The sequence below is a fragment of the Kryptolebias marmoratus genome, linkage group LG20, assembly GCF_001649575.2.
Source record: "Kryptolebias marmoratus isolate JLee-2015 linkage group LG20, ASM164957v2, whole genome shotgun sequence".
Lineage (NCBI taxonomy): Eukaryota > Metazoa > Chordata > Actinopteri > Cyprinodontiformes > Rivulidae > Kryptolebias > Kryptolebias marmoratus.
This window is the reverse complement of record NC_051449.1, coordinates 24,727,546-24,754,005: the sequence shown is the minus strand read 5'-3', so window position 1 is coordinate 24,754,005 and position 26,460 is coordinate 24,727,546. Positions and strand designations below refer to the sequence as shown.

The 26,460-nt window shown below is 40.3% G+C and overlaps 1 protein-coding gene across 3 annotated transcripts in view; it reads left to right on the top strand.

Annotated features, from left to right (window-relative positions):
* The window catches only part of lg20h5orf22 (linkage group 20 C5orf22 homolog), a 72,806-nt gene that overhangs the window by 32,711 nt on the left and 13,635 nt on the right, over positions 1-26,460 (top strand). For 2 of the 3 annotated variants that reach the window (XM_017440278.3, XM_037981891.1), the window contains 5 exons: positions 11,143-11,292; positions 17,028-17,161; positions 18,760-19,061; positions 19,528-19,590; positions 21,528-21,649. In XM_017440278.3, the coding sequence (XP_017295767.1) occupies positions 11,143-11,292; positions 17,028-17,161; positions 18,760-19,061; positions 19,528-19,590; positions 21,528-21,649 (771 nt within the window). Of the gene's footprint in view, positions 1-8,575; positions 8,710-11,142; positions 11,293-17,027; positions 17,162-18,759; positions 19,062-19,527; positions 19,591-21,527; positions 21,650-26,460 lie in introns of all 3 variants that reach the window. The other variant, XM_017440279.3, reaches the window with a different exon arrangement.

The window sequence follows — 26,460 nt, the reverse complement described above, 5'->3', positions numbered from 1 at the left end:
GTACTGTTTAGTTTAGCTTTATCTTCCTGTACACTTAGTTTAGTTCTGTACATTTAGTCATGCTTAGATCTGTTTAGTTTAGCTACTATTTTTGACTGTCTTAGCTCATGCTTAGATATGTCTGGTTTTACTTCGGCTGTATTGCGGGCCTGGGATACTTTTAGATAGTTTGGTACCGTTAGTTTTAGTTTTAGCTTAGTTTAGTTCTGTACATTTAGTCATGCTTAGATCTGTTGGTTTATCTTAGCTTATTTAGACAATTAGTTATCATTGTATCTTGTACTTGTCTGTAATTTTGTTCATTATCATGTTCTGTAACTTTGGAATTTTGTTCTTGTGTTGTAAAGCACTTTGAGTCGCCTTGTGCTGAAAAGTCTCACCTGTTCACTGAGGGGGATGTCTGGAAAAAACTTTTGGAGTTTTTTGGCTGTTACATGTTTGTGGATATCTGCAATGCTATCCAAGCCATAGCAGAGGAGCTGGTGGGACATAAAGTTGCCCCTTTCTGTTCAGACTTGGATCTTTAGTAGATACCGTCTTATTGTAACTTGAACTTTCATTCCTCCCACTCCATGGGCAAACAAGGGTTATGGCTTCACTTTTAAGGCTTAATTCAGTGGTCTCCAATCCTGGTCCTGGAGGGCCACTATCCTGCTTGTTTTTGATGTTTCACTGCTTTGACACACCTGATTTGAGTGACAGGGTGATTACCAGGCTTTTGCAGGACCTAAAGACCTGTTGAAGAGCAGGGAGACAACTAAAACCTGCAGGGCAGCGGCCCTCCAGGACCAGGATTGGACACCACTGGTTTAATCGATCAGCTTCATCATGATAACAGGCCACTCCACAATAACATTTTCTGCTAGAAAGTTGGGCTGATTGGACACAAGAGGTTTTGGCCACTGTATTGCAGAAGGGATTATGGCACTTTTCAGCCTGTTCAGGCAAGAGGCCTTTAATAAAACCTTCCTGGGCTTGGGTGTAGTGGCTACCTGCATCACCTCCCACTGTGCTCTCTTTGAACTTTTGGATGGAAGTCCCTCTGGACACTTTGGCTCTCGGAAATAGGTAATAATAGGGATTTGCATTGTGTTGCTCCCTACAGCAGTCTGGCCTTCTGCACAGGAACTCAGCTTTACAGTACTCACTATCATTGTGAATCTCTAGGCATTTTTTGCAGGCTCCCAGTTTCTTGACAGCTTTCCTCTTTTCTGACAGTTTGAGTGTATGAAATTTTTAGCAGAAATACAGCTTCTTGTGTCTGCCATCTCCACAGACCACACATCCTTGAACCAGATTCATAGGTGGGTAGAAGTTCTGGTCCGGGCTTGCCATGGTTCAGACTTTGGTTTTAATTCCTCTTTCTTCAATTGATCTAGCTTTTCATAGACGCCTTCTTGACTTTGAAGAAATGTCAGGAGGTAGTTGAATCGTTTGTTTTGTTCAGCCACATCCTCTTTGCCGGCTACATGGAGAAGCCATTCCTTCTTAAGGCCATCTGGAAGTTTACCGTCTATTGCTTTTGTTATAAGAGGATTCTTTAAAGCACTGGTCGCACCAAGCTCTATAAGGTCAATCAGAGCTTTTTCTACAGTTTGGATGAGCTCCACAATCTTCTTGGGCTATTTGCCTCTCACTGGTGGAAGTTTTTGAAGCTCCTCCACTATTTCAAAGGTAATCATTGTTTTATTTCCAAAGTGATTCTCTAGGACCCAAAATATCTCATCAGCTGTTGTATAAGTTGTGAGGCAATGGTCTTGTACTATTCTCTCACCCACGCTTTAAGTAACTGAAATTTTTTAATCTCTTTCGATCCAGTAGGTTCTCCCTGCATCTGGAGCGCTTCCCAATCGTTTTTCTACAGGTGAAATGCTTGGCGTATGCCAGTGAACTTTGGGAGGGCAGTTCGCTTTAGTCTAGCGGCTGGTGCGGCTGTGTAGCTCATTGAAGTACTTAATCTGTTGCTCACCTTGTTTGTGTTTCAATAAATTCTGCCTTTCTTAGTGCCTGCCTTGGTTGGATGGTTTCAAGGCCTCTGACACGACTCTGGAACTACACTAATGAATCAGCCATTTTGATTGAAGCAGCAGGGTAGTAGAACAATCTTTGTTTCTCTGGACACGTCTTGGTCAGGCAGACCACCTCTAGTCCTTCACCAGTCTTTAGAGCACGGTTTTCCACTGTCAAGTTTTGTGACTCTTTTGCGCAATTCCTCACTTTAAAGGGATAGCCTCTACATGGAGGTTTTTAACAGGATTTTACTCAATGAGCAGCGTTAAGGTTACTTGATCCACTTTTATTGAAGTAAAATGGAGGATAAATATTAGCAGTAGGCAGTTAGGTGAAAAACCTCAAAGGAAGAAACACAAATGTAGCTATTACTTAAATTTACACAAAATAAACAGGTGAAATAATTTCAGCATACCAATAAGATTTCTGCCCCTTTAAAACAAATATATTCCAAAACAAAGTACATTCATAGCAAATATATAAAATATTTCAAGGTAACCAGTCCTTTTAACCAAACAAATCTGCATATTTTTATCTATAAATTTTATCAATTTATATTTATATCCAAAGCATTTTTAGCCAATATTTTGTAGCCAAATGAATTTCATGGGATAAATTTTAGCCATATAATTTTAAATGTTTTAGCCAATTATATCTGTCTCCTAAACAAAGTGACTAGTATTTTTCCCAAATGTTTATTTTTCTTTTTACAGTTTCTTATTTTTTTAATTCTTTTTTTTGAAGTCTGTGCTTCCGAAGTGACACAGAATGCACTTCTCATGTCAATTTAACCGAACAATTAAAATCAATATGGAGCTTACTGGCTGTCCTTTGCAGTTTTGTAGTGAGCTTCGTCTCTTCACAGTCACTTTCCTTTCAGAGATGGATTTTGCTTGTGCTGCAAGCGCTGCTTACCCTGATCGCACTGTGATCTCAGTCCAACCAATAGCCAGGTGCGTCACCTTTCATGTACTGGGTGTGCTTCGATTACCTCGGAGAGTAGTTCCACCTGGTCCTCTCCGCTGATAGGCAGAGAGGAGGAGCCCTCAGGCAGTTCGCCAGAACAGCTTCTCTCATAAACGCTTCACCCCAAGAGTGTAAAATGACAGTGATCAAGTCAAGTCAGCTTTATTTGTCAATTTCTTTACGTGTGCAGACATGCAACGGAATCGAAATTACGTTTTCACCATCCCGCGGTGATACAGAAAAGACATTTACTGACACTAACACTCACAATAAGAGGCACAGTCAAAGCAGGCCTATCCTAACCTTCTTATGATACTGCAGATAAATAAAGTGCAAGTGGAGAGTAGACTTAAATAATCGAAGATAACTTACGTCTTTTAAAAACTAAGATAGCTTTATACTACTACTGAGATAACTTAAGTAGTTTAACAACTAAGATAAGCTGTATACTACATACATAGAACTAAAACTAATTACTAACACAGATTCAAGTACTCAGGACAACAAAGTATTTCACATTGTGAGTTTAGAGTAATTACAGAGGTAGTAGAGAGTAGAGTGTTGAGTGTAGCGTAGAGTGCATTCTAGTAGTGGTCATGTCATGTTGTGCAAGTGGCAATAGTGCAAAGTTTGTCCCCTGTGTTTGGAGGTAAGGCAGTTGTGCAAAGTTCTAGTGCTGTGCAAAAGTCTGGTGTTGTGCAAGAGTTCTGGTGTTGGTTGAGCAAGAGTTCTGGTGTTCTGGTGTTGGTCAGACGGGGGTGGGGGGATCCCATCTTCTTAACAGCAGTTCTGGTCCTCTGGTTCTCTGGTGTTGGTTGTGCAACAGATCTGGTGTTGTGGTGTTGGTCGGGGGGGTTGTCCCATCTTCTTCTCAGCCGCTTGATGCTGAGGGGAGGGAGTTCAGCATCCTCACAGCCTGGTGGATGAAACTGTTGGAGAGTCTGGTGGTGCGGGAGCGGAGGCTTCTGTATCTTTTCCCGGATGGCAGGACGCTGAACAGTGTATGGGCAGGATGGCTAGCATCCCCCACGATTGTGACTGCCTTCCGGGTGTTCAGGNCCTTCTTCAGCTTGCGCAGGAAGTAGAGGCGTTGTTGGGCCTTCTTCACAAGTGATGTGGTGTTGGTGGTCCAGGAGAGGTCCTCACTGATGTGCACCCCCAGGAATTTGGTGCTGCCCACTCTCTCTACAGCAGCACCATCGATGGTCAATGGTGGGTGTTCAATGTGGCCCTTCCTGAAGTCCACAACAATCTCCTTGGTCTTCCTCACGTTAAGCAGGAGGTTGTTGTTGCTGCACCACTTGGTCAAAAGATCGACCTCCTCCCTGTAGTGGGTTTCGTCGCCCTTGGTGATGAGGCCCACAAGAGTTGTGTCGTCCGCAAACTTTACTATGTGGTTGGAGGTGTGGGTTGTTTTGCAGTCATGTGTTAGCAGGGTGAATAGCAGAGGACTGAGCACACAGCCCTGGGGGGCGCCTGTGTTCAGGGTGATAACACAAAATGGACAATCACTTCCTTTTATAGCATTCAAATGATTAGGTTTTATTGTTATTATGATCAATAGTTAAACATGGAAATCATATAGTTGAAACTTTCAGTTGAATTACATGTTTGATAAAAGAATTTATCATTAAAACAAAGTTTATAAATGATTTACAAACTTATCACTTTAGGATTTGTCCTATTTACTTTTCCTCTTTTCATTCTCAAAACTTCTAAGACAGGGTTTCCCCCAATGTAATATAAGCCTGGCAGGCTGCGCGAGGTTGCACGAGCAAACAGTGACGCAATCGCGCTGTCCCCGCCCCTTTGCAAAGGCACTGCGGTGTCGCATTGCCTTGTCATGCATCTCCCAATTTTGGTAACTTGGCGCAGACCGCGTGTGCTACTCTCAGTTCAAAATGGATGATTTTGGTGCTCTAGCGGAGCTGGTTAGGCTGTATAAGCAATTTATATGATCCCTCTATGAGAGATCAGAGATAATCGAACAGTTCAAAACTAATGGAAGGAGATTACTGCAGCAGCCGATAAAAATTAGTGTTTATAGATCACAATGGTTAGTTGAGCTGAAATTCAGCATGTGGCTTTGCAAGACCTTATATGGTAAGCATGTGTTGTACTGTACTTGAAACTGTACTGTGAAAATATTAATATGAGTCATGCTAATTTATCCTTTTTTAACAGTAAAATTATGCTATTAAATTCAGCATTAGATATGCTTTGTTTTGTTGTTAAATGTAGTGATCCAACATGCAGCCTGTGGCACAAAAAGCACAGTACAGTTACAGCATTTGTCTATTTTTCAGAGTTCTCTGTTGTTATTCATTGACCTTGATGTGAGACGTGTGTTGGTGCCTTGTTTGCACATTTTTATTTATGTTAATTTAAATTAGATTCAAATTAGGTGCAAAGAATTTTTATTTATTTTGATTGTATTTTTGTTTTAAAAAGTATTTCAAAAGTGCTTTTTTGTAAAGCTGTAGTTGTGTAAATATTTGACACAAATATCTTACAATATCACATAATAAATAGCCATATTTTCAACTTTTCTGTCAACTTTAATCGTTTTTTTTTTTACTAAATCACCGTCGGCTGGTGATCAGCCGGCAATTAGCCACCTACCACCAGGCTTAGCTTTTTTTCTGGGGGAAACCCTGTAAGATATATAACAACTGCCTGCCATCTGCGTGTCCTTCCTCCATCTGATGACATCCAGACCTGCCATACCTTCTACCGATCCAACCGTGTATGACATAAGGATTTTGTTCATCTTGGTTCTTCTTCGAGCTATGAGTATGCACTGGGGATACTCCACCACATCTACCCAGTGGTGCTAACTGGTGCCATCCACTACATGGATACCCTTTAACATGACACCTGTGTTAACTACCTGTTTGCTTCGCAAACCAGATTATTTGTTCACACTGAATCTTATGTTTCCACATTGGGTCTACTGCTTTGCTTATTGGATCTTTGTTTATTCCACTCTGTGCTTCTAAGAATGGCACATGACATCTTCCTAGTTAGAACCTTATCAAAGACTGCTCACTTTCTTTGGATTACTACTCCCTTCTTCTTCATGGTAAATGGCTTGCACTTGTATAGCACTTTGTCTAGTCCGAGGACCCCAATGGGTGAGCTTTATACTCACTCACACACTGATGGCAGTAAGCTACGTTGTAGCCACAGCTAGCCTGAGGCAGGCTGACAGAAGTGAGGCGAGCCTTCCGTACGGTGGTCAGAGGGCTTGTAGGCACCATAGGCAAGGCAGGTGTAGTGTCTTGCCCAAAGACACAAGATAACCTGAGCAGGGGCTCGAACCAGCAACCCTCCAGTTACAGTACAAACCTCTACCTCCTGAGCCACTGCAGGAGGTAGTGGATAAAAACAACCACTCTGTTCATCAAGTTGGAATTACTTGGGTGTCATGTCTGACATCACCAAAGTTTCCCTTCTCAGCTCATGGATCCTGTTTATTGTGAATTAAAGGCCTTTCGACTGACCTTAAATCTAAAATGGGGGATGTGTAGTATGAAGAAGAAGAAGAAACCCTTTTTCATGAACTCTGACCTACTGTCATTTTTTAGTAACTGTAAAAAGTTTATTCTGATCTGATTTGAGTGAAGCTTGATTGTTGTGGAACATGTGTATACACTTGTGGAGATGTAATCGGTTCACAGATTGTTTGCATGCTTTCTCAAGCCTTGAGAAGAAAAACATGATTCATTGTTAAAATTAGATATGTTTATTTGATTATGAAACCTTTTAAAATATGAGAAATGATTGTTGATCATTATTTGTGTGCAAATATTCAATATGAAAATTATTTAAGTGTATTAACAAACATCTCTTTTGTCTTACAGGAGATCTGTCCTCAGTTATAAGTGAAATAATTTTTGGACAGAGTGAGTTAAAGCTTTTCTGCAGCCCCAAGATCTTCCAACCCCCAGCAATCTGAATGTTCACATTGTTGTCAAAGTTTGAAAACAAAATGAAGAGAAAGCCTTGGCAGGTGACTACAAGTCTGTTTGTTTGCAGTTCGTTTTTGCAGTCAGTTTATATAGTTCGGTTTTGTATTTGTTGTTTGAAGACTTTCTTCCCCTTGTGTCGTTGTTTTTGTAACCTAAGAAAAAAAATTTTGTTCTCAGTAGACAAAAGATAAAGAAAGAGAAACCCATAAGTTAGTTTAGAAATAACTTTTCATACTGTTAAGAAATAAGTGCTCTAGTTTGCACATTGCTTGTTACCTGACTCCTGCTGCATCAGCTACCTCCTCACTGACCCTCTGCAAACATCACTCCTCAGGCGACCTTGGACAGAATGCTGACGGCTGACCCTAAACAGACTCTGGACCTTAACTTGCCTTCTTGTCTGGTTCTGCTTGAGGCCTAAGCAGTCTCCAACTTCCTGAAAGACAAAGTGATGACTGGCCCTCCATAGCATTGAATCCGGTGAAGCACCTATAACTCTGTGTGATGGGAGAGAGAAAAGAAGAAGCTATTTTGGGTCTGGCTATTTCATTTTATTTGATTCAAATTGATAAATAACATCTATTTCCAATCTGATATTTCATCAAAAACTAACCCTGAAGACCTATCAGAAAATCTTTTGACCAAATACCAAAATAGTTTATTGTGTTCAAAATTCTTGCAGGGATAAGAAACAGAAAACATTAATCCTAAAAACCAAAACATTTGGATCAAAGAATTTGATTTAGATATACTAATAGTCACTATTTCATTTGCTGTGTTTTATCCTAATAAATCGTCATTCATTCACCGTAATTAGTGAATAGTCATTCCTCAGAAGAATATTCACTAAATTCTTAACTTTAGTCTTATATTTGTTGTATTGTCTTGTTGTATTGTCTTAATTGTTTATTGTTGATTCTATTGTGTTGATTTAGTTTTATTTTTGTAATAAAATCTTAAAGACAAAATTTGGTTTCCTCTTTATTTGGGTAAATTTATTTGAGAAATACTTCTCTATGATGATGAAAATTTAATGCTTCAGTTGTTGAGATCTGATAACTGCCCATCATGTACTGATGTCATGACAATGACATCAGTACACGATCTTAGGATGTTGGCTTGTAAGCAGCTCATACCTTTCATGACAAGGTGCGTTTCCTTCTCTGTGGTGATGTCCTCCTCTCCATTTGCCTTTTTTTAAAAATTAAAAATAGTTGGCAAAAGGTCCTATTTTTTGGCGTGAAGCCAGTTCACCAAGACTCGGAGCGTTGCCCCTCTTTGAAGTAGTACAAACCTAAGTTCTGATAATAATTCAGAGCTTATGGTTTCAATCTGAGGAAGGTTTTTAATTTTCAGGAAGCCAAAAAATGAAACTGTAGTGGTATTTTCTGGCAGATTCGAACAATTAATTCCAACGCACATTAATTCCATGTTATACCGGTATTCATCCACTCACTGTTGAACTGCTCGTGATTCTTAGCAGCTCTGTGGATGTCACACATCAGGGGAGTCACCGAAAAAGCCAGTCACACCTGAGTGTTTTCTTAAATGTTTGGTTTTTAAAAAAACAAAAAAATATATAATTTTTTATCCTTGGCATCGTTGTCATTTAACTTGTGTGTCTCCAGGTCTGTTCTGAATGTGGTCTTGAATTTGACCATGTAGGCAGGGTCATCACCTGAGCTCTCCATCACCCAAGAGAGAAGGCAAAAAGCATGCAGAACCAATCATGAAACATACAGTACCTTTCTCATCCCCAAAGGTCAGTCACATATTTACAGCAGGAAAAAAATACTCCCCTTTTGTTCATGTTTAGTTTATTGTTCTAATTCTGCAGCACTTGCTTGACAGAACATTGTCAAATATACTGTAAATGGATGCCTCCCTCACCTCCCTTCCCCCCATCTCCACCTGAAACAAGAGAATTTTAAGTGTGTAAAATAAAACAGTTACACAGCTTTCTGGGTTAGATTTCCAAGTTAATATGATGTAATAATTCTGTAATAATAATCTAGATTAACAAAGGTAAATGGGTGAGAAAACTTCTGTAAAATAATTCTAAAAAGTATGAAACTAAAAAAAGTGAGTCTGGCATAAACCATGTATTCACCCCTGTTCTTTATCGCATGGATAAATCACAGATGCAGCGACTTCAAATGATCCAGAATGCAGCGGCACGGCTTCTTACAGGAACCAGGAAGTTTGACCATATAAGGCCTACACTGGCCTCTTTACATTGGCTACCTGTCTTTTATCGTATAGATTTTAGGATTCTTTTATTAACTTATAAAGCCTTAAATGGGTTGGCCCCCCCATATCTTCGGGACCTTTTAAAATATCAGTCTGTGCACAGAACCCTACGTTCAAATAATCAGCTATTATTGACAGTTTCGCGGACCTGTCTCAAGAAGAAAGGTGATTGGGCTTTTTCTGTAGTAGCTCCGATTTTATGGAATAATATACATTTCCAGATCAGATTTGCCAACAGCCTGGATCATTTTAAATTGCTTTTAAAAACTCACTTTTATTCTTTGGCATTTAATTGAAGTAGTATTTTACCTTGTTTTATTTTGAATTCTGTTATTGTTGTTCTTGTAAAGCACTTTGGTGCAGTTTTAAACCTTTTTTTAAAGCACTATATAAATAAACCTGACTTGACCCCTGTGCTTTAAAACCCCAATCTAAGCTTGAACCTGCAGCCTCAGGAGTACAAGACTGCGATACTGACCACTGAGCTACCACAGCCACATGCTTTTGGAAACCACATAATTAGTTACATAAGATCCACCTGTGATCGATCCAAGTAGTTATAGACATGAAAATAGGGCCTACCATGTTGAAGATAATGTCCCATTGTACATTTACTCTCTCTCTTAAATTGTTTGTGTTTGGTTCATGTCCTTTTCATGTTTTGTTTGCTCCAAATTGCTGACTGATAATTTATCTTTTAATTTTAGTCTCACAAATGGATTTTTAAACAGAAAATCTCCACAGTTGGGCACAGCAGGTTTTGCTGCACTCTGTTCTTGTATAGAATAAGATCCTGCCAGGTGTAACGTTTGCTGTGGTCATATCACTGAGGTAAAACCATCAGATTGTGTCCATGGGTCAGAATACTTTATGCCTTAATGAAACTCTATTGGAGCTGCCCTACAGTTCCGATCACTGCAGACAAGGCAACATGATGATTTACATGCCTGTAAATCCACCGGAGGTAAAGCTCCAAGGAAGCAGCTGGCCACCAAAGCCACCCACTGGATCGCCTTGGCCACCAGCCGAGTGAAGAAGCCTCACCTCTACAGGATTGGTACCATGGCTGTCAGGGAGATCCACCTCTACCAGAAGTCCACAGAGCTGCTCATCCAGAAGCTATCCTTTCAGCAACTGGTCCGGGAGATTGCCCAGGAGTTCAAGACCAACCTGCGCTTACAGAGCTCGGCCGTCATGGCTCCGCAGGAGGTCAGCGAGGCTCACCTGGTGGGGCTCTTAAAGGACACCAGGATCGAGCACACATCGGGATAGACCGCTATAAGAGATCCTTCCTGCCCACTGCATCAGCAACTATAACAACTCTTTAATAAAACCAGGATAATGAGCTACAACAACATTTAATTTCCCTTTGGGAGTATTTTTGAATTGAATGATAAATCTACTGATTAACCCTATCAGTGACTGTACCACCCTATAACTGCAATTAAATAAAAACCGAAAATAAATCACTGAACTCCATTTTAAATTCCATTTAAAATGTTCAAAACAGCTGAATAACACACAGGAGAAAACAATGCACAGCAAGCTATTAAGTATTTGATATTATTTATTAGGAGAAACCACTTTTGTGGAGTGAATTATTATTTTTTCTTTATTTTCAGGTGGGGGTGTGCTCCACCTTGCAGTTGTTAATAATAGAAACATTCACAAGGTCAAAGATACCCCTGATGGAGCTGGGCAACTCTTCAGAGATGGGAGGATCTGTCTCTAGTGAAGAAAGTTGACTGCAGGCACAGTTTCAAGAGTTGGCACAGTTTTCCACAGAGCAACTGTGCCAACTCTTTAACCGAAGCCTGCAGTCAACCTACTATTACACACTCAGTTGCCATTTGTTGTTCAAGTCTCAAAAATCTTCGACAAGTTATCTTGTTTGTATGTTTTCAGTTCTGATTACCACTCCATCTTTGGTATTTTCTATTTTCAGGGAGTTGAGTATAGAAAACTGGATAATGCCCATGGTGTATGCTGGTCATGTGTCCTGTGTGGCGTGGCTGCATCCTTACTGGTCCCAGCAGATCCAAGAAGGAGAGCACAGGATGAATGTAGGCAAAGAGTCTTCCACCTCCACCATCAGGTAGGACACATTGTAATCTTTAATTTCTTAGTCAATAGACTAATTTCAAATATCAATTTGTAATTAGGACACATGAAGCACTTTCACAAAACAGTTCTGTGAAATGGCTGCAAAGTCCAGTCAGTCTTCAAGCTGCTTCTGACTAACAATAACTCACTAATGGAGCAACAAAGACCTGTCCATCTTTAAGCTGTCACTGACTGTTCATTAACTACTAACTGAGCTGGCCACGTCCCTGCGGAGACAGGAGCTTTCTGAAAAGAAGTGAGCATCAATGGACCAAAAGAGGCATGGAGCAGTACTCAACTATGTTGAAGTGATGCATTACACTTTAAATGTGTGACAGACATCTCTGTGGTAGTGCTGGGCGATATGGAAAAAATTCTATATCAAGACTAATTTTATATCAGGATAACTATATATCACGATATACCCCAATTACGTACGTTGTCAGTTATTCTATGAAAAATATGAAAAAATAATCTAATTTCTTACCTTTTTCAAGCTTTATTTCGAAGTGACATTTAACTGAACTTTCACAATTAAGATCTGCTGCATTTTAGTGCAGCAATATATACGTACCTGTTACGATGTAACAGTATCAAATGACAACAGACTCTATTATCTTCGGCCGGCTATAGTTTTACTTTTCGCAACATTCCCCGGCTCTTTTACAACTTGTATGACCTTGCTCTTTTTGGATTGTTAAATATTCTTTTTCGTGGTTCTTCTTTAAGTGATAGAAGAGGTTTGTTGTGTTGGCGTCAGATAAGAAAACAGTCTAATAGCAGAGTTAGCATTAGCAGAGTTAGCATATTACCTTTTTCTGCTCCGTGCCGGACTTCTTGAACCAAATCACAGACGTCCCCCCTTGTTTTGGTAAAAGTCTTTCTTCTTGGGCTGCCTGTTAGCTGTCTCTACTTGTTGCGACCCCGAGTTTGATACTTCATGCGTCTCCATCTTTCAGTACTTATGACTTAAATGGCGACACAATATACGGCGGGTCACAGAATATGGTGAAAACACCGGGCCGCACAGAAAGCCGCTGCCGTAAAGCATGTCGCAAACCAACACTTAAAGCAGCGTCATGTCGCAAAACGGAGGTTCTTCGCAAAAGTTATTTTTTCTTCTTATTTATCACTTATATAAACTGAATGTATGAAAAGTGACAACACTAACACATTCGTCGTAGCCTACGTTATGAAATATTTACATGAATCATTGATACAATTGTGATAGAAATGATAGAGATGATAGAAGAAAATATATCATGATAGACACTTTTCTATCGTCCCCACGATATGTATCGTTATATCGCCCAGCACTAGCAATTGTTATTACTGTCTTCAAAGTAAAAATTTTAAATACACTCCATTAGTATTTGGTACCACTGCCCTTAAACTGTATAACTTGGGTCAAACGTTTTCGATATTCTTTCACAAGCTTCTCACAATAGTTGGCAGGAATTTTGGCCCATTCCTCCTGACAGAACTGGTGTAACTGAGCCATGTTTGGAGGCCGCCTTGCTCGCACATGCCTTTGAAGCTTTGCCCATAAATTTTTGATAGGGTTGAGATCAGAGGTTTGTGATGGCCAAAACATTGACTTTGTTATCTTTAACCCACTTCGTAACCAGTTTGGCAGCATGCTTCAGGTCATCGTCCATTTGGAAGACCCATTTGCACCCAAGTTTCAACTTCCTGGCTGATGTCTTGAGATGTTGCTTCATTATTTCCACATAATGTTCTTTCCTCATGATGCCATTTATTTTGTGAAGTGCACCAGTCCCTCCTGCAGCAAACAACCCCAAAACATAATGCTGCCACCCCGTGTTTCCCAGTCAGGATGGTGTTCTCAGGTCATTAAGGCCACACAGTTCAATTTTAGTTTTGTCAGACCACAGGACATGTCTCAAAAAATTATAGTCTTTGTCCCTGTGTGCATTTGCAAACATTAATCTGGCATTTATATGTTTCTTTTGAAGTAATGGCTTCTTCCCGGCCGTTTCACACTCTGCTGCGAACCGCTCCAGCGAGAGCTGTAGATCACGGTCTGATGAAGCCAATAGGACCACATCATCTGCAAAAAGCAGAGATGCGATCCTAAGGCCACCAAAACGGATCCCCTCAACACCTTGGCTGCGCCTAGAAATTCTGTCCATAAACATTATGAACAGAATCGGTGACGAAGGGCAACCTTGGCGGAGTCCAACTCTCACCGGAAACGAGTCAGACTTACTGCCGGCAATGCGGACCAAGCTCTGACACCGGTCATATAGGGACCTAACAGCCCGTATCAAAGGGCCTGGTACCCCATACTCCCGGAGCACCCCCCACAAGATTCCCTGAGGGACACGGTCAATATTCAATTCTTTCAGTTTTGGTCCTCCATAGGCATGAAGCTCTTGGGCTCCTCTGTGTTCTTGGACCTTCTTCAGGTGAACCAGGAGTGGGAGATCTATTCCTGGTGCTAATCGCAGCAGAGAAACTGACTTTCAGCACGTTTAAAAAACTTAGATATTCTTGCTTGCTTTGCAGGTTTTTGCAACATATTGTTTTTTTGCGCTCTCTGTCTGCTGGCAGGAGCGTTTGTTCACCTGCATGAGGGCATACGCATGTGAGTATGCATGTGTCAGTGTCAGAGACGCTGAATATGAACCATATTTTGGTCTGTTTTTTTTTTTAATGTGGATGGAGCAATTGCAGAAATAGCTCTCGATGTGATCTAGCGCTATTTAAATTAAAATGACTACACGCCGTGAAATTCTTGGAGGGGCGGGCAGTCTCATTGGAGATGAGGAGCACCCCCTGATGCAATGAGTTGCTTCTCATTCCTTAAACAATCATATCAAAAGACATCCTGTGGTCATGGAAAATATGTCAGTCTGTTTGAGAAGGGTCACATCATTGACATGCATCAAGCAGATAAAACATCTAAAAAGATCGCAGAAACTACTAAAATTGGGTTAAGAACTGTCCAACGCATTATTAAAAACTGAAAGGATAGTGGGAACCCATTGTCTTCGAGGAAGAAATGTGGCCAGAAAAAAATTCTGAATGATTGTGATTGGCGATCACTTAAACATTTGGTGAAATCAAATAGAAGAAAAACTACACTAGAACTCTGGGCTACGTTTAATAGTGAAAGTAAGAGCATTTCCACACGCACAATGTGAAGGAACTCAAGAGATTGGGACTGAACAGCTGTGTAGGCTTAAGAAAACCACTAATCAGTGAGGCTAACCAGAAAAAAAGACTTCAGTTTTCTAGGGAGCATAAATATTTGAGTCTGGAGGAATGGAAGAATGCCATGTGGTCTGATGAATCCAGATTTACCCTTTTCCAGAGTGAGGGGCGGATCAGGGTAAGAAGAGAGGCAGGTGAAGTGTTCCACCCATCATGCCTAGTGCCTACTGTACAAGTCTGTTGGGGCAGTGCTATGATCTGGGGTTGCTGCAGTTGTTCAGGTCTAGGTTCAGCAACAGTATGTGCTCAAAGACTGAGGTCAAAGGTCAGCTGACTACCTGAATATACTAAATGACCAGGTTATTCCATCAATGGATTTTTTCTTCCCTGATGGCACGGTATCATTGCAGAAGCTTATCAAAACAATGTCACAGTCACAGTGAATGTGTGCCATAATCAAAGCTAAAGGTGGTCCAATGAAATATTAGAGTGTGCAGCCTTTTTTATTTGGTGGCAAATATTTCTTTGGCCGAGCAGTGTGTATTCTATCATAAATATAAAAGCTCTTTTAAATGTACTTTCACTCCATGTGTTACACATGGATTAATGGTTAGAGAATGTTTGACGTGACTATATACTTATCCTGCAGTTCATTAATAATTAAGCCAGTTGCTAGTAGTTAGTTAAGTCTTTTTTGTAAAACCCTTCTAAAGTGAAGACTATTTATGCTTTATTAAGTATTTGTTAATGTAGACAAAACACATAACTTACTTTTCACAGGTGGAAATCAAACCAAAATCAACACAATCCTGTTCCATCACTTTCAATAATTGACAGGACAGTTGACTGTTGTTGTCGTGTTTTTGCAGCTGTTGCCTGTGTGAGGAGAATTCTGTGCAATATATGCTTAAGACCAGACGAAAAGTTCTGCAGACTCGTGCTAGCAACAACAAATCCATAAAATCAAAAAAAAAAAACAAGCTGCGATTGAGACCCACTTTTTATTTCCTGCTTGTTGTCCACCGTGTGTTTCCATCTCTTCCGCAGGAGATACAACATTCATTGGTTAACAAAAGACAAAAGCAGAACTGTTCGACTAAGCATATTGAGCTCATTCACAAAATGCTTATTCTCCTCACACAGGCAACAGTTTCAAAAACAAAACAAAACAGACAACTGTCATGTCGATTGTTGATGACGCAACAGAAGCAGAACTCAATCGCAGCTTTTTTACCAGCTGTGGACCTTGGAACTCGCTGGCCAGATGGAATCGACCTTAGAGTAGGTACTAGCTTTGCCCGGCGTCAATGACCACATTGATTTGGCTGATTGAAATCACCTATGGGATGTACCAGTGAGACTCTAAGGCAGACAGGAAAATTAATGGCATCTGCAATCAGTGGGGGCCTCGCTAACTCCATTTTATTGCCCTTTAGACTTACACAGCTGCACCCATTGCAACATTTCACACTACCACAGACATGCATGCAAACACCATGAGGGAGGGCCAGGGGTGGGCTTGGGGGGCGCGGTTCCCCCAAGGGGTTCTGCTGGGCGTCCCCTCCCACTACACCTCTCAGGGGGTTGGCTCAACAAGTGGAACCCTTTCACCTAGGTCGTTCTGGGTTCCAGCTGCTGCGGTTGACTGGTGCCTACATGGTGTTTTGGGGGCTCTGGGGGAGGCTCTCCTGCTTGGTGCTGGGCGGTTTCTCTACTAGGGGCTGGTGTGAGTGCCAGGCTTCGTAGCAACCTACCTCAGTGCGGACGCACAGCTACCTTGGGGTGGTGCCCGGTGTCTGTTTGCCTGGGACTGTTGCTGCCTTCTGGGGCTGGATCCACCTGTCCTTTCTGCTCTTGGGTGCTGTAGATGGCGGGCCTTCTACTGTTCACGGTACTTTTTTAACTGTGCATCTCCAGGTGGCATACTAGTACATATACGCCCACATAACATGAACAAACCTTTTTTTCTACTTTGTTTTTATTATTATTTGTGACTTTTTGCATTTTTTTATGTATTTTCATATGTATATGTATGTTTGTGTGTGTATGTAGGTATGTATGTATGTATGTGTATATATATATGCGTATGTATATATACAGTTGGTCTTTCTGTCTCTCTGTTACACGTACCCTTAACCCTCCACCCCACCCCCTGTGCGCATGCACCTTCACGCACCAATTCCAGAGAGGGTCCTGGAGGTTGGGGGTCATCTAGACAGATTGCTGTTGCAGCAGTGTGGCCTGCCTCCTCTAATGCTAGATTCAGTCTTGATTTAATAAAATAAATAATGCACTTAGGATTCTCATTTTGAGATATCCTCATTATAGAGTAAATCTGTTCTGGCACATGTAGGCAGCCATCTTCTTTATAAGGTATGCCTGATATGCTATAACAGGACAAAAAAAAGGTTAAATCAAAATGTACTAGCTCCACCATGTCAGATTACCATCACAAAACGTTCTAAAATTGTTTAGATATGTCAAATTATTGGACTGTTAAGCATGTAAGTAAGAGTTTCTTCCTATCTCTGTTTTGTTCTTTCTCATCAGGGTGACCTGTACGGACAACTACTTCCTCAGTGATGGTCTGTATGTTCGTAAAGAGCAGCTAAAGAACTCCCAACCTCTGAGGCTGAGTGTAATAAGAGTCAATCCTGTGAAACCACCACAAAGGTTAAATACAGGTACCTTCTGTAACTATAAAAGACACTTCCAAACAAAGCTCTATTTATTTTTTTCTTTTTATGGAAGGTGTGTTGGTGGGTAAAAAGTACCTCCTTTAGACATTCATATATTTTTTTTACGTTTAGAACTGGCTTTTAGGCGGGGGGTGCAGTAGCTTAGTGGTCAGTGCCGCAGTCTCGCAATCCTTAGTCTGCAGATTCAAGCTCAAGTTGCATCAGGAAGGGCATCTGGCATAAAACATTTGCCAAATACAAAAATCAAGATATCTGCCAAAGCTAACAGGGTCAAAATTGTGGAACGAGTTAGATGCCAAAAAACATACAGAATAGTTAAAGCAACGATAAAAGATAAGAAAGAGAAACAGGAGAACAATTGTGTGAATGTTCTGTAAACATTCACACAATTAAATCCCAGTGTAAAAAAGGGAGGTTTTGGGGCACCCCATACCACTCCACCTCAAAAAACCAGAGAAGCCTGGAAAAGATGTACCCAAATTAAATTAGATGCTATTTGTCAATCTTTTGCAGTACAAACCAAAGATTGGGCTCCATGTCAAGTTAACACTTTGAATTTTTCACCTCAGTGTTCAAAATGATTGTAACTTTAATCAAGTAGTAGTTATTGAAGTTGAAACACACCGAAATTAAGCATTTTTTTCTCTCCTAATTTATCTCTTTTTTTATCAAGTTACTGTACATGGAGGAAGGGTGTTGAGGCTGGAAAAACCAAATGAGGCTGTAGAATCAAGTCTTACCTGTTTTGAATTAAAATTTTAGAACATTAGCACAAAAGAATCACTATAGTGGACATGTTTTTGTGAGGGGAAAGTCCAGGTCCTATCCAAACTATGCCAAATGGATATGCCAACTTTAGAAAGCTATAACTCAAGTATGTGTCAACATACAGCCATCAGTGAGGGCTCAAATGAAAGGTGACGCCGAGACAAATCCAGTTCTGTAAATAAAGTCACTGTCAACATGATTATTATACAGTAGAGGATGAATAAACACAATGAAATACTTTTTTTTTCTATAGTCCATCTTAAAAAATGTCCCAAAACAAGTTCAATTTGTCAAAATGTGTATTTACCGAAAAAAATATGAAAAATTAATTACACTGACACAAACTACTTACAAACTAATGTCACACATAAAACTATTTACAAACCATTTCACTGTTTCTACTTTAAATTCAGTGTCCAATTACATATTTTCAGTGTGCCCCCTTTAATTCCAGTGCCTGTGCGGGACAAAGCTCCGGCACTTCGCACACGTCACAGCTGGCACCCACTCTGATTGGTCATTCAACTCTTCCTGTTCTGGGTCTGAGTCACTTGCAGACCTAAAACAAACAAAAAAAAACCCAGGAAAATCAAGAAAAAACAAGTCGTTATTCATTATTTATAATTAAACCCACACACACAAAAAAAAAATGGCGGTGCTTCGTCATGTCCGCCTGGACTACGATGACCGCCCTGACCAAAAAGTCCGACCCTCCATTCCCCCGCATCCCCTCACACGAAAAACAAAATGGCGGTGCTTTGTCATGTCTATACCTTTAGTCTTTTTTAAACTTTCTGTCTGACATTTGGTTTTAGGACAAGGCACAGAGAAGGACCCTTATCCAAGTTTATCTAAAAAACCTCGGACAGAGAGGAGAAAAGATGGTGAATCTAAGCCTTTCTCAGCAACAATTGACACACCACAGCCATTAGAGGGCAGCAACAGCAAGGAAGAACAAAGCAGCAGTAGGACAGAAGACTGTGCCGATGATGAAGGATCAACCAGTTACATTGTTGAAAAAATGGCTTCAGTTCTTGGTAAAACAGATGCATATGTCCTGGACATTGACTTGGATTTCTTCTCCTGTAAAAATCCTTTTAAGGATTTATACACAGAGGTAACTTTTTTACACGGAATCAACTGTTCTTTGTGTTTTCAGTCATACTTATGACATTGAATGACACTTTTTCCATTTGGTTTAATTTATCTTCAGTTCATCTACTGTATTTAATCATCAGTTGGTAAAACAAATCAAGCTGTTATGATTGCTCTTGGGTTTCTGTGAGGAATTTAGGTACCAGGTTCAAAGAATTTAAAAGATTTTTTCTAGATATTTAATCTTCAGGAAATTGTGACAAGAAGAGAAATAATTTTGTATTTCCAAATGAAAAGAAAATGCTCAAAAACTGCTTAGTCTTTCTTCTTTATTTTTTATGTGTTTCTTTACTTTTTTAAATGATTTTAGAAAAACATTCAGTAAAGTGGATATGGGACTATATAAATTTGTCTTGTAATGATTTAAGTAAAGAGATAAATCATGCTAGATCATCTTAAATTGACCTGAGCTCTGTGTCTTTGTCCAGGAAGAATATTCCATTCTTAAGGAGCTCTACAACTTCAAAGTCCCAAACCTGAGTGCTGATGAGGTCAGGAAAATTCATCCTTTATTATTTGAATTCATAGAATTGCGTAAAACCTCTGGACCTGAAGTGTACTAACCCATAGAAACAAGTAGCACTTACCTTTTATACACGGCATTCCAAAATATTATGCAAATAGAATTCCAGTGAAAGAAGCATTAAATTTAAAGTTTTTCCAAAAAGTTTTAGATTTGACAGTTTCTCCTGTTTGTTTAGATCACTGACTTCAGTCTCAGGTTTGCTTGTTAGTTTGCCAGGTGAGATTAATTAAAAAAAACTACCTAAGGAGGTTGTTCCACATTATTAAGCAAAGCCACAGGTTTCAAGGTATATGGGTGAAAAGAAAGATCTTTCTGTGGATGAAAGGCATGATATAGTGCAATGTTTTGCAAAGGGTACAAAAACATTGTTTATTTCACAAAAAAAACTACCAGATCATTGTACTGTGAAAAGATTTGTGTGTGATTAAGACTCTATGTAAGTCTGTTCAGATAAAGGAAACTTTCTGACTGGTAAATGCCTGAAATTCGGAGAACAGCTGCAAAAATGTCACAGATGAGTCATAAACAGGTTTTTAAAGCTTTTGGTGTCTCTGGAATCCCAAGAATCTCACAATGCAGGATCCTCCAGAGGCTTGCAGTTGTGCAATGAGCTACATTTCACCCTCCTTTAACTACCCCATAACAATACCCAGAAGAAGAAACATTTGCACTGGTATCAAAAGCACATGAAGACTAACTTTAAACAGTTTTGTTAACCAATGAATGTTGTATTAGGCTGTACGGCCCACATGGATAGAGTTCTGAATGGTTGGTGCAGGGCCATCATTTTCCAACAAGTCAGCTAGGAGGTAGTGGAGGGATGTTTTGGGCTGGAATAATTGAAAGTGAGTTGGTGGGTCCCTTGGGGGTGCCTGAAGGTGTCAAAATGACTTCTGTACAATATGTGCAGTTCCTAACTGACCATTTTCTGCCATGGTATGAAAAGAAGAGGCATGTCCTCCGGAGGCAAATAATTTTTATGCAAGACAACGCATGCTGCAAAGAATACCATTATGCAATTAAAATAACCTTTGATTTAGATAAATTATGCCTGAATGCAAAAAAAACAAAAACAGAAGATTTCCATTTTTAAGTTTTTGAAAACAATTGAGAGTTTTGAAACTCTGTTGTGCATAATAATTTGGAACAGGGGATTTTGAATTATTTGACAATAAATACTATTGTTGATATAAGTGGTAATTTTGTTTCATAAAATCAATGTAAAATGTTTGATTGTTAGCTGAGGTGAACAATCCAGAGAGCTCAGTAGGATCTCCTCACATTACAAATACTGATTCACAGAGCTAAGTAGAACTTCTTCATATTATATATACTAATTTATAGAGTTGAGTAGAACCTAATTATAAAATTCATACAGCTAAGTAGAACCTCCTTACCCTAAATGTAATAAATCATAGAGCTTAGTAGAACCTCATCTTGCATAAAATCTTTAGAGCTGTGTCCGTCCTCCTTACTTTATTTATACTAATGTATTGAGCCAAGTTTGAATTGAGTTTCCTCAAATGATTTATTGGGTGGGACCCTCTGCCCAGTGCTATATGACTGCTGATTTAAAATAAAACACATACCAAATGCAGGAAGATGAGACTGTAATGAAATGTTATTCCACTGCTGATTTGACTTTTTATTTGTGTTAAAGCCATGTGTTTTGTTTTAAATTAAGCAGAGGAAAAGTGAATCTAATTTATGGAGCTGAGTAGAACCTCCTCCCCAGGCTTTTTTTTTTCTTTTTTGGTAACCTAAATTATGACTGAACGTGGAAGTGAGTCATATGGTAATTCAGCTTTTCTAAGAAAATTCCAAAGAAACTTCACAAAGTAAAAAAAGTGCTTATAGTATTTTCTGTTGTTCTGACTAAAATACTTATACCTGTGTGTAAAGGACGAGCTTGATGAGTGTGTGGATCATCGTACACGTCAGTTAGAAGACCTGGAAGCTGCATTTGCTGATCTGCTGGAGAATGATGCAGAAGAGACCATTGGACGATGGAGCAGAAATTCAGGGTAATGTTCCTCTGAATGCATTTTATTATTTGTAAACAAACTACATGCTGTAGCAGTTTTGCATAATTTTATGTAAAATAGTATTTAAGTTAAACTGTAGATGGTTAGTCAGCTCTTTTCTAGACAACTTATTTTCATGTAAGCACTGCATATACATGAGTGCACATCATTCGACATCTGTTGTACATCTAACATTTGCAGGACTCGAGTGATGCAAAGTATTTTCTGGTAAAGATACAACAGAAGGTACCATAAAAAATTTTCTCCAACTAAGTCTGTGTCATCAGTGATTTCTAAAACCTAGTTTAGTAAAAGTTTCTTTTTGACAAATTTCTGCAGGTTGTTGCTACACTGTTGGGTTTTGGTTTGCATGTAAACACTCGTTTGCACTCATTATAAAAACTTGATCAGTGGAAAAAATTAACAGAATGTAAAAGCAAACAAATAAATCCATAAGCTATTAATCTTTAGTGCAGTGACAATCAGTTCAGTTTATTTACATAGCGCCAATTCACAAAAAAGTCAAGTGTAGTTTCTATTGGAAGAAAAAAAAAACAGTAATAATTTAGTATATAAATATGGAAAGTAGACAGTAAAGCCTATAGCAGCATAACTAAGGACTAGCTCAAGAAACCTAAGCCAACCCTGACTATAGGATTGATCAAAAAGGAAATCTTAGGACAAGTCTCAAAAGTGGACAGGGTGTCAGCCTCACAGACAGAAATTGGAAGTTGGTTCCACAAAAGAGGAGCCTGATAACTGAAAGCTCTGCCTCCCATTCTAATGTAGAAACTATAGAAACCACAAGTAAACGTACAGTCTGAGAGTAAAGTGCTCTCTTAGGAAAATATGGAACAATAAGATCTTTAATATAAGATAGAGCTTGGTTGTTGAGAGCTTTGTATATTAGAAGTAAGATTTAAAATTATTTTCAGATTTTACCAGAGCCAGTGGAGATAAGCTAAAACTGGAGAAATATGATCTCTCCTCCTAATTCTCATCACAAGTCTGTCAGTAGGATTTTGGATCAACTGAACACTTTTTAGAGAGTTTTTCTAGATAATAAAGAATTACAATAGTCCAGCCTAGAAGTGATAAATGCATGGACTAGTCTGCTTTTAGTATTTTTATTTTGTAATATTTTGCAGGTGGAACAAAACAGACTTGGTAATATTTTTAATGTGGGCGTTAAAAGACATTCTGATCAAAAATAACACCAAGGTTCTTTCCATTAAAACTGGAGGCCAAGTTAATACCATGGAGAGGAAGAAAAAAGCTGGAAAGTTTGTTCCTAAGATGCTCATGTCCAAAGATCACAACCTCTTTCTTTTCTGAGTGTAGAAGCAGAAAATCATGAGTCAGCTAAGTTTTTATGTTTTTAAGATGTGCTTGTAATCTAATGCCCCTTTTCCACCGGCTCTAAAGGTCCTGGCTCCACTCTACTCGGCTTGCTTTGCAAGCGTTTCCACCGGCATTTTTTCGAGGCCGGCCCCTGCTTTTTTGGTCCCTACTTCAGAGTAAGGCCAGCCGAGCCAGCCCTGCTTTCGTAGGTGATGCAAGTTTAGCTCCTGTTTACTCATTGGTCATGGGTGTGGCCAGATGCAAGCATAAAGAGCGAAGAAAACAACGGTAGACAACAGCGCTAGCTTACCCTGCAACGTTTATGCCGCCTGTCCCCCATCTGAAGGCGCTGTAAAGCCTGAAATCTCCAGCAGATAACAGCTGTCCTACTCCGCGCAACAGTCGCGGCTTCCAGAGAATTTCTTCCACTGCGCCTCTCTTCCTAAAGTCTCAGGAGAATCCCTATAAGTTTAAAAAACAGCAACAACACAGGGCCAAAGTTGTTCATAGCTCTTCTGTTGTTTCCAAAGATGGCGCCAAGTTTCGGTAGCGCAATCGAAACTTGCCAACCCACCCCCACAACACAAGGAGGCGTTCCTCTGCTACCAACCAAACTGGCCGGTGGAAACGCAATGCATCTTTTATAGAGCTGAGCAGAGTAGAGTAGAGCGGGGCTTCAGAAATAGAGCCAGTGGAAAAGGGGCATAAGTAACTGATTGGATCCATCTGGCTTTATAGATAAATATAAATGAGTGTCATCAGCACAACTATGAATATTTATCCCATGCTATCTAATAACCTTACCTATTGGAAGCAAGATATATAAATTAAGGAAATTAGTCAAAGCACTGAACCCTGAGGAACTCCATGACTAACACTGGTGTATAAAGAAGATTCATTGTTAACATTGAACAAACTGGAATCTGACAGATAAACATGATTTAAACAATTTTAGAGCTGTTCCTGTAATCCCAATATCAGTCTGATTTTGTTACACATCAAAGCAATATTAACTGTAGTGACCTCTGATTGGGTAAACTGGTGTCATTACCACCAATGTAACTACTGAATGCAGTAAGGGCTTGGTTAGCTGATCCCCGGCATACAAACCCATGGACCAACACAGGAAAACTAGCTCTTCAGGGTCAACACGAGAAAACCTGCTACTACTTAAAAATGACAAGCAAAAACCAGTTTCTTTTCAGTACTGACAATGGAGAACCAGCTTTTCTTAAGGACTGACATAGTAGAACCAACTTCTCTTCATGAACAACACGGGAGAACCAGCTGTTTAAAACCATTGCAAACTCTATATAGCGTTTTAATACACTGCCTGGCCAAAAGAAAAGTCGCCACCTGGATTTAACTAAGCAAATAGATACGAGCCTCCTAATGTTTTTGTTTTGTTTTGTCCTGTTGTGGCATATCAGGCATACCATATAGAAAAGATGGATGCCTACATGTGCCAGAACAGATTTGCTCTACAATAAGAATATCTCAAGATGAGAATCCTAATTGCATGATTTACTTTATGGAATCAAGACTGAATCTGAATCTAGCATTAGAGTATGCAGGCCACATTGTTGTAATAGCAACCTGTTTGTATGACCTTTAATATGACCTTCAATTATCAGGACTTTTTTGTGAATCGGTGTGTGAAGATGTGTGTAAGTGGATGTGGGGGGAAAGGATATGTGAAACTGAGACAGAAACACTGACTGCATATATATACACTGCTCAAAACAAGAAAGGGAACACTTAAACAACACAAAATAACTCCAAGTAAATCAAACTTCTGTGAAAGCAAACTGTCCACTGAGGAAGCGACACTGATTGGCAATCAATTTCACATGCTGTTGTGCAAATGGAATAGACAACAGGTGGAAATTATTGGCAATTAGGAAGACACACTCAATAAAGGAGTGGTTCTGCAGGTGGGGACCACAGACCACTTCTCAGTACCTATGCTTTCTGGCTGATGTTTTGGACACTTTTGAATGTTGGTGGTACTGTCACACTCGTGGTAGCAAGAGACTGACTCTACAACCCACACAAGTGGCTCAGGTACTGCAGCTCATCCAGGATGGCACATCAATGCGAGCTGTGGCAAGAAGGTTTGCTGTGTCTGTCAGCGTAGTGGCCAGAGCCTGGAGGCGCTACCAGGAAACAGGCCAGTACACCAGGAGATGTGGAGGAGGCCGTAGGACGACAACAACCCAGCAGCTGAACCACTACCTCAGCCTTTGTGCAAGGAGGAACAGGAGGAGCACTGCCAGAGCCCTGCAAAATGACCTCCAGCAGGCCACAAATGTGCATGTGTCTGCACAAACGGTTAGAAACTGACTCCATGAGGATGGTATGAGGGCCCAACGTCCACAGATGGGGTTGTGCTCACAGCCCAACATCATGCAGAACGCTTGGCATTTGCCAGAGAACACCAAGATTGGCAAATTCACCCCTGGCGCCCTGTGCTCTTCACAGATGAAAGCAGGTTCACACTGAGCACATGTAACAGACGTGACAGAGTCTGGAGACGCCGTGGAGAGCGATCTGCTGCCTGCAACATCCTTCAGCATGACCGGTTTGGCAGTGGGTCTTTGGAGGGCCGCACAGCCCTCCATGTGCTCGCCAGAGGTAGCATGACTGCCATTAGATACCGAGATGAGATCCTCAGACCCCTTGTGAGACCATATGCTGGTGGATGTGTTATTTGAGTTCCCGTTAGTTTTTTGAGCAGTGTGTATTTATTTGTATGTGTGTGTGTGTGTGTGTGTGTGTGTGTGTGTGTGTGTGTGTGTGTGTGTGTGTGTGTGTGTGTGTGTGTGTGTGTGTGTGTGTGTGTATATATATATGTATGTCTAGATAGCTGAATGGGTATGTCACCAGACTTTCACCCAGGAGACCCGGGTTCAAATCCAGGCCGGGGCAAAGATACAACAGTGAAATTCAGCTATCCAGTCTGGGTCCTTAGGCAAGACCCTTTGAGTTACTGCCTACCTCATACCATGAGAGAGATGAATATGAATCACATGCCGACTCAGACGTCGCCCGGCCAAACAAGGTCTGCGTCAGGTGCTGGGGAACCAGAGCACCCTGATGAAAAATGGGCTACTGGAACAAAACGGAGGAAATGGATGAGAGGTGAAAACATGGATCTGTTGGAATGCTACTACTCAAGTAACCCTAGTCAGAGAGGTTATGGTTACTTCGACATCCCCAGTCAACCCTGACTGCCAAACAACAGTGATCAGTGTTCCAATATCCACAAACGGCAACTACTATCACAACTTGAGATTGATGAGGTGCAACACAAATGCTATGGCAAGGGGGAGGAGCCAGGATGCCAGGTTAGAGGGGAATTAACTCCAACTCCCCAATGAAGTTGGAGCCCCAATGAACGAACCATCTAAGCTGAACAAAACAGCCACTGACCTGAGAGATAGAATCGTAGCCCGGATGGGCAGTAGACA